The 8,802-nt window shown below is 41.7% G+C and overlaps 1 protein-coding gene across 1 annotated transcript in view; it reads right to left on the reverse strand.

Moving 5' to 3' along the window:
* Positions 1-8,802, reverse strand: part of SERINC3 (serine incorporator 3) — a 28,803-nt gene that overhangs the window by 5,435 nt on the left and 14,566 nt on the right. The window contains exons 4-8 of the mRNA XM_008059822.1: positions 6,824-6,903; positions 5,738-5,875; positions 4,447-4,616; positions 3,255-3,345; positions 1,980-2,160 (exon numbers count right to left, since the gene is read on the reverse strand). Coding sequence (XP_008058013.1) covers positions 1,980-2,160; positions 3,255-3,345; positions 4,447-4,616; positions 5,738-5,875; positions 6,824-6,903 — 660 coding nt within the window. The remainder of the gene's footprint in view (positions 1-1,979; positions 2,161-3,254; positions 3,346-4,446; positions 4,617-5,737; positions 5,876-6,823; positions 6,904-8,802) is intronic.

Below are 8,802 nucleotides of genomic sequence, written 5' to 3' on the forward strand. Positions count from 1 at the left end.
GGGGCAGCCACTGCACTCCAGTCCGGGCGACAGAGTGAGACTCCAACTCAAAAAAAAAAAGTTAAGCAACATCTCCATATAACCCAGAAATTCTTTTTTTTTTTTTTTTTTGAGTTGGAGTCTCACTGTCACCCGGACTGGAGTGCAGTGGCCACTACCAGCCACCACAGCCTCGACCTGCTGGGCTCTGGCATTCCTTCTGCCTCAGCTTTCCAAGTAGCTGGAACTACAGGCACACACTTCCACGACCGGCTAATTTTTAGATTTACTGTAGAGATGAGGTCTCGCCTGCCCAGGCGGGTCTCGAACCTGCAGGCTCAGGCAATCCACTCACCTCAGCCTCCCAAAGGTGCGGGATTACAGGCTGAGCCACCGAGCCCGGCAACCCAGAAATTCTACACCTAGCTGTGTACTCCAGAGAAATGAAAACATATCCACACAAAAAATTTGTACACAATTATTGGCTGGGCGTGGTGGCTCATGCCTGTCATCCCAGCACTTCACGAGGCAGAGGTAAGAGGACTGCCTGAGCCCAGGGGTTTGAGACCAGCCTGGGTAACTTGGCTAGACCTTGTCTCTATAATAAATCAAACAATTAGCCAGGCATGGTGACTCATGCCTGTAGTTCCAGTTACTTGGGAGGCTGAGGTGGAAGGATCATCTGAGCCCAGCAGATCAAGGCTGCAGTAGCTGTGATTGTGTCACTGCACTCCAGCCTGGACAACAGAGTAAGACTTCGAATAAAAAATAAAACAACAAAAAAAACTTGTACACAACTATTATTGCAGCAACTTTCATAATAGCCCCACAGTGGAACCAACCCAAATGTCCATCAACTTATGAATGGATAAATAAAATGTGGCATACCCAAATAATGGAATATTATTTTCAAAAGAAAAAAATGAAGTATTGACATGTACTTCTGGATGACCCTCAAAAACATTAAGTGAAAGAAGCCAGTTACAAAAGACTACATATTGTACGATTCTATGTATATGAAATGTTCACATAGGCAAATCTACAGAGACATCAAGTGGATCAGTGGTTGCCAGAGGTTGGAAGGAGGGAGTGGGAGGTGACTGCTAACAGGCACAGGACTTCTTTTTGGAGTAAAGAAAATGTTTTAAAATTGATTGTGGTGATGGTTGTTATACAACCCTGTGAATACACTAGAACACTACTGACTATGTATACCTTAGAAGGGTGAATTTCATGGTATGTAAATTACATCTCAAAAAACCCAAAATGTTAGGCCAAAAGAAAAAAACAAAACAAAAGTCATCAACAGTATGAAAACAAATGAGCACATCTGTGTTCTTAGCAAAACTTTATTTACAAAAAACAGGCAGCCAGATCAAAAGATATAGCTTGCCAATCCCTGTTTCAAGTAATCTTTTTTTAAAAAGTATGTAAATCAGCCAGGCTCGGTGGCTCAGTCTGTAATCCCGTGCCTTTGGGAGGCTGAGGTGAGTGGATTGCCTGAGGTTTGAGACCTGCCTGGGCAACTTGGCGAGACCTCATCTCTACAATAAATCAAAAAATTAGCCAGGTGTGGTAGCGTGCGCCTGTAGTTCCAGCTACTTGGAAGGCTGAGGCGGAAGGATCGCCAGAGCCCAGCAGGCGAGGCTGCGGTGGCTGGGAGTGTGCCACTGCCCTCCAGCCTAAGTGACGAAGTGAGACTCCAACTCAAAAAAAAAAAAAAAAAAAAAGAAATTAAAAGAAAATGGGTCAAGTGAAGACTTTATCCTATACAAAGGAGAAAGTATCTCTTTGTAAGACTAGAAGAGATGATTTGATGAGAGTATTTACTGAACTTTTCGATCTAAATGTACATAGCTCTGTGACTAAAGCAAAAGGACTTATCATTAAAAGGAACTAAGTTTTTTAAATTCCTCACATTTCTTTTTGAAAGCAAAGTAGCTTCTTCATTTTATTATTAACCTCCATGAACATCTCATCCTAAGTACCTCTTAACTTACCTAGAATACAGAAGGCAGACAACAAAGACAAACAGCCCAACAAGATTTTCTGAATTCAGAGAAGGCCCACTCTTTGATGGTGGAGGAGAGGTAGGAGCCACAGCAGTCGAATTTCCAGGAGCCAAGGTGGGTGCAGCTATGTTTGTAAGGAAGCTCAGCAGGCTGGGGTTGCAGGAACGATCTGAAAATGGGAGTTATTATTATCCCTGGCTACAGCTTCTGTTGCTCCAAGAAAGGTCTGGAGAAGCCCCTTGCACATCATTCAGTCAAGACATGAAACATGGAAAAGCTATACTTGAAGAATCTGAAACTTAGCAGTCAGTGACATATCTGCATCACAATCAGTGACTTAGAATTAGGAAAAATGAAAAGAAACAACAACAGTATCTGTCAGATTTCATAAATGTCATTCTTGATTTTATTGGCTTCGCAGTTTGACAAATCGTTTTTGTTCTTTCTATAGTGTTGAGGCTTTAAGCACAGAAGTTTATCTTCATTTTTGTTTTTATGAAATTACTTAAAACATAAAAGTTATCATTTAGGTATATGCAATAATTGTTTTCCTTTAAAAGGAGCCCAGAAGCTGGGCTCGGTGGCTCAGCCTGTAATCCCGCGCCTTTGGGAGGCTGAGGTGAGTGGATTGCCTGAGCCCGTGGGTTCGAGACCCGCCTGGGCAGCGAGACCTCATCTCTACAATAAATCAAAAAATTAGCTGGGCGTGGTAGCGCATGCCTGTAATTCCGGCTACTCGGAAGGCTGAGACAGAAGGATCGCCGGAGCCCAGCAGGCGAGGCTACGGTGGCCGGGAGCGGCCACTGCACTCCAGTCTGGGCGACCAAGTGAGACTCCAACTCAAAAAATAAATAAATAAATAAATAAATAAAAGGAGCCCAGAGAATACCCTATTGAGAAGTGATACTATAATAACTACAAAAAGAGATTTCCTATAGCTGTTTCTTCTAGAGCCTGTGACACCAAAGCAAAATTCAATTAAAACACTTCTATAAAGGGTCAAAACAAGGCTGCCCTGGTCTAGACTCTTAACTAGTTTGACCTAGTCCAGGTTAGGCAAAACCTAGACTATCTCAAAAACTGTGGCCCTTTGTCAGTTATAAATAGCTATAAAGAGACGTGGGAATAACAAGCCTCCAGTCAACACTACGCTTAAGTGAAGCTTTATTTTACGTTTGCTCTAGCTCTAGTTTTTGCACTCAACAAAGGGGTAATTTCCCACTTTCTTTTCATCAAATAAATATGTTATTGACATTCCCTTACCAGGTTCATTGGACATGGCTGACCAGGTAAGGTATATGGTGTAGAGGGTGATGACAGAGGACTGCAGGAGGCCGGAGTGAGGTTGGTGTTCCTGCAGAAGCAAAAAGGAAAACAATGTCACAGGACTGCCAGGGCTGACTTTCTAAAACCCAGTGTACTTCCCTGAGATTACCTCAACTGCCAGTAACTTTAGATTCTGCGTGATAGCTGAAAGATGACCAGTAACCTTTCAGTTTAACTTAGCTTGCAAAAAAACTAAGAAAGACAAAGCGTGTGCTACTGGTTCTCAAAGCATTTCATAATCCAAGAAATTCCAGTGTATCACACAAAGGCTTGGATGGTCTAGTCCCTTGGTATAATGGAAAAAGTCATTGCTACTAACTAGTAGCTAAGTGAAACTTATCACTTATTTGAGACCTCAGTTTTCTCACTTTTAAAAGGAGAGATAATAACTAGATGTTCTTTTCATATTTCACATCTAAAACTCCACAAACTTTTTTAACATATGGGATTCAAAAGATGAAACTCAAGAGTAAGAGTTTTGTTTAAAAATATTAAAATCACTGGGCATGGTGGCTCAAGTCTATAATCTCAACACTTTAGGAGGCCAAGGTGAGAGGACTGCCTGAGTCTATAGGTTCGAGACCAGCCCAGACAACTTGGTGAGACCTCATCTCTACAATAAATCAAAAAATTAGCTGGGCGTGGTGGCACATGCCTCTAGGTCTAGCTACTTGGAAGGCTGAGGTGGAAGGATCGCCTGAGCCTAGCAGGTCAACACTGGGGTGGCTGTGAGCGTGCCACTGCACTCCAGCCTGCGTGACAGAGTGAGACTCCAACGCAAAAAACAAAAACAAAAAACTAAAATCAATTATTTTTCAATTTAATTCCCCTAAAATATCTTAACTAATGACTCTAAGAATCATTCCCATAATTTAAACACTTTTATAAGAACTATAAATTCTCAAGTTACCTAGGTTCTTTTTTTTATTCATAGGGAAATTCATTTAATTATATCAGACACTCAATGGTACATCATATACTTAGTAATAGTTACAAAGACTTTATTATAATATGGAAAAGCACTTATATGGATAAACTTAGAAATAAATTCACAAAAAAGTTGACCTAGGTTTTAAGCTTCGCATTAGCTAAAAACATTTCACAGGAAAGAAACAGAAAATAACCATACCTGAATTTTTGGGTGGATTGATATCATGGAAACCACGACACAAAAGATCAGATTGATACTGATGAAGAACTTGTTTTCTGTGCAGCCATGGGATTTGGTGTAGTATGTATAGAGCAGCCCAACGGAGATGATTGACAAGATGTAAAATAAGCTTGTGAAGGACAGTAGAGCTGGAAAAAAGGAAACCAACATGAGTGCCCACAATTGTAATAAACTTACAGAAAGACCAATTTTCTTCGACTTTGCATAAAAATAAGGTTTTATTCCAAAATAACAGAGGTCCCAAGGTTAAAGTACCAGATTGTATTAGATTGGCTTGATGTCAGTTTCCAAAATCTACCAACCAACTGCATTCACTTCCCTACCAACCAACTGTGTTCACTTCCCAGATTACCTAATTTGACTTCATGGGTTGAATTATCAGGTGATTATTCTGGCTAGAGTAAGCTGCTAACTGCATGCTAAATAATGTGTGCCATGAGCTTATCTTAGGCACCTAGATTATTTCTAGGCCCTTGAAATGGCCCAGTTCATGGCAAGCCACATGCCAAGAATGGCATGAGGGGAACACAGAAAAGACAGGTGTCTTTTTATGGCAGTCTCACTCTCTGCAGACACTGGCTGCTTAAACCTGTTTCCTATCACAAAGAAAGAGACTACATCTCTGAACTGGGAAAGTGACTCAGCTGCTAGTTTCAAATAACTAAAGTAATGTTCCTTTTCATTTGAACAGATAATCCACAATTAGTTGTGTAAGTCTGAAAATCAGAAAACATGAACAGAGCATGCAGTTCACTCAGATCAACTGCAGGAATGCTGAGCTCAGCTAACCTGTATTCAACTCAAAGCATAGATTTGAGAAAACTCATTTCTACTTATTTCAATGAATTTTGCATGCTTAAAATTAAATGAGGTATACTGAGTTACTGGCACAGTTTTTTTTTTTTTTGAGTTGGAGTCTCACTCTCGCCCAGACTGGAGTACAGTGGCCGCTCCTGGCCACCACAGCCTCGACCTGCTGGGCTCCAGCGATCCTTCCGCCTCAGCCTTCCAAGTAGCTGGAACTACAGGTGCGCGCTACCATGCCCGGCTAATTTTTGATTTATTGTAGAGACGAGGTCTCGCCAAGTTACCCAGGTGGGTCTCGAACCCGCGGGCTCAGGCAATCCACTCACCTTGGCCTCCCAAAGTGCTGGGATTACAGGCTGAGCCACCGAGCTCGGCAGGAGCTTTTTATTGTATACTGTTTAATGCAGGAGTATGACTATCACAGATAAGCTTAGATACCTACCGGCATACCATAACCTTGGGTTTCCTTCTTCCATTCTATTTACCCATGATTCATTCCAAGAGTGAGCAGAGTCCACTAGCAGGATCAATTGGATGAGGATGAAGATGAAGGCCCCTATCATGCCGACAACAAACCAGGCTACAAACCAAGACAACAAAGTTACTCTCTACCATAGAGTAATATTTCTTTTTTTTTTGAGTCGGAGTCTCACTCTGTCGCCCAGGACTGGAGTGCAGCGGCCGCTCCCGGCCACCGCAGCCTCGACCTGCTGGGCTCCGGCGATCCTTCCGCCTCAGCCTTCCAAGTAGCTGGAACTACAGGCGAACGCTACCATGTCTGGCAAATTTTTTTTAAAAATTTATTGTAGAGATGAGGTCTCACCAAGTTGCCCAGGTGGGTCTCGAATCCGCGGGATCAGGCAATCCACTCACCTCAGCCTCCCAAGGCGCGGGATTACAGGCTGAGTCACCGAGCCTGGCTTAGAGTAATATTTCAATGTTACTGTCCAACATTCTGAACAGATTTCAATTCAAAGGAAGTGGTAAATACATTCTGTCTCCAGCAGTACAGTAGGATTATTACAATTCCAGATTCAAAGGCATTCTCTGAGAAACGTTCTGTTGGGTTTCAGACCTTTTAAACCATGTTTTAACTTGTGCCAAGAAGAGCCTAGGACCTGAGATTCCAAATGACACTGAACTTCTTTTCCTTTATTTTAAAGGCGAGAAAAATCACAACAGATATCTACAGATGTCACTCAGTGCCATGCTAAGGAAGTAGGCTAAGACAGAAGTAGTGAAGCACAAGAGTTACAAGTCCTTATTTTGACAAGCTCTTTGATTAACTTCATCATGTGTCAAGTAAGAAGGTAAACAATTAAGATATTGACAAAGGATTAACGTATGGTTGTAGAAGAGCTGAGAAGTGGACTGAATGCCTCTTGGCTTTAATCAAGTCATATGAATTGGACACCATCTCATTTAATTGCGAATTCTGCAAAAGCAGTAATGAAAACTTATCTTTAACTTAGTCATTTGTAGAGTTTATATAGCTTCTAATAATTAACCTTCTCAAAAGTGAGCCTACCTGTGGTGAAATAGCTCCCGGGGATGTAGAAAGATCCAACCATAATTCCAACAAGGGCAGCAATTTTGAAGAACCAAAACCTATTAAAATATAAAAATGCATTTATGGAATGCTAAGTTTCATCCTTGTACTGAGAAAAATTAGTTTCTGAAATGTAAAAATAAAGCCTTACTAGCTTTTTTCCCCCAAATAATTGTCTGGACTTATTTTTTCATTTGACATGAAGCTAATTCATTTAATGTTTCACACAATTAAAGGACATTCTCACAAAGAATACATCATTCACATTCACAGTAAGAGAGACATATAGATTTAGAGTCTCCCTACTTTTAGCACTTAAAGGTAGGAATTGTTCTGGCATTCTGGGAGTTCTAATGAAATAGCTAATGAAATACACAAAATAATTGCAATAGCTTGCTTGACATAGGTAACTCCATTTTGTTAAAATCCTCCATCTTAGCTGCCTGCTTGAACTAAGAATAACCTCCCAATGTATACGTGTGATTGTTATGTTCCCATGACCACAGACCCAAAGCTTTGTACCCATGGGCTAATCATGCTGACCGTTCTTGCTGACCATTTGTAAAACTCCCTAGCTACAAGTTCCGTGTAACTGTATGCTTTGTTAACTGAAATCAGATGCTGTGCCAAGAAATTGTTACAAAATTATTCCATGCAAAAATCCCCTTGCCATGTCCCTATAGTTTATTCCTTGTTCCTTCACCGCCCTGCTCACCCACCACTATGTAGCCAACTTGCAGATTTTGCCTACATAAGCTTCTTGCTGATTCTATTCAATGTCAAGAGCTTCTTAGCAAGAGCCTACTCTTCACTGTGCTAATAAAGGACTCTTAATTTGAACTTGGCATGCTGGCAAGTTTCCTTCTCGCAACTTGGTCATAACACTAAAATAACAGTATTAGCTATACACAGTGTCATTAACTGTAAGGTTTGGAAGAAAAGTAATTAGTAAATCCTTCATTTACAACACAGGATGCAAATGTCTTGCCCACAATGACACAGCTCATCGCTAGTCAAGGCAGGACCAAACCTGACTTTCAGTTCATGATCTTCAATGACTGCCTTGTATGTCACATGGAAAGAACCAGGCTTTGGAGCTAGAAAGAGCTGAGTTTCTTTCTTTTTTTTTTTTTTTTTTTGACTTGGAGTCTCACTCTGTCGCCCAGACTGGAGTGCAGTGGCCGCTCCCGGCCACTGCAGCCTGGACCTGCTGGGTTCCGGCGATCCTTCCGCCTCAGCCTTCCAAGTAGCCAGAATTACAGGCATGCGCTACCACGCCCGGCTGAATTTTTTGATTTTATTGTAGAGATGAGGTCTCACTGCCCAGGCGGGTCTCGAACCCACAGGCTCAGGCAATCCACTCACCTCAGCCTCCCAAAGGCGCGGGATTACAGGCTGAGCCACTGAGCCCGGCTCCAAAAGCTGAGTTTCAATCCAGCTCCAACTCTCAACTGGCTGAGAGATCTCAGGCAATTTATTTAACCTCTCTGAAATTCAGTTACTACATCTGCAAAAAGTAGATTGTAATACACATAAAGCTCATAAAACTCTCTTCAGTCTTCAAATGAGAATGAGAACATATATGTAGAAGAAAAATTGGTGGTTAGGAATGAGAGGCAACAGGATATGTCAATCAGTGGCCCCATATACAGTCACCAGGGTTTTTTGTACAAATACGTATCAAGTACACATTTATCTTTAGACAACAGAAAGAAAAAGTGTGTTTGTTTAGGCAGAGTCTAGCATAGTGCTTGATCGGTGTTCAATAAAAATCTAGGAAATTGAAGCAAAGGTATTTTTTTAAAAAAGATTTAGCCGGGCTCGGTGGCTCAGCCTGTAATCCCGCGCCTTGGGAGGCTGAGATGAGTGGATTGCCTGGGCCCGCGGGTTCAGGACCGGCCTGGGCAACTTGGCGAGACCTCATCTCTGCAATAAATCAAAAATTAGCCGGGCGTGGT

Source organism: Carlito syrichta, unplaced genomic scaffold, assembly GCF_000164805.1.
Source record: "Carlito syrichta isolate Samal-C Ts95f unplaced genomic scaffold, Tarsius_syrichta-2.0.1 Scaffold304381, whole genome shotgun sequence".
Taxonomy (NCBI): domain Eukaryota; kingdom Metazoa; phylum Chordata; class Mammalia; order Primates; family Tarsiidae; genus Carlito; species Carlito syrichta.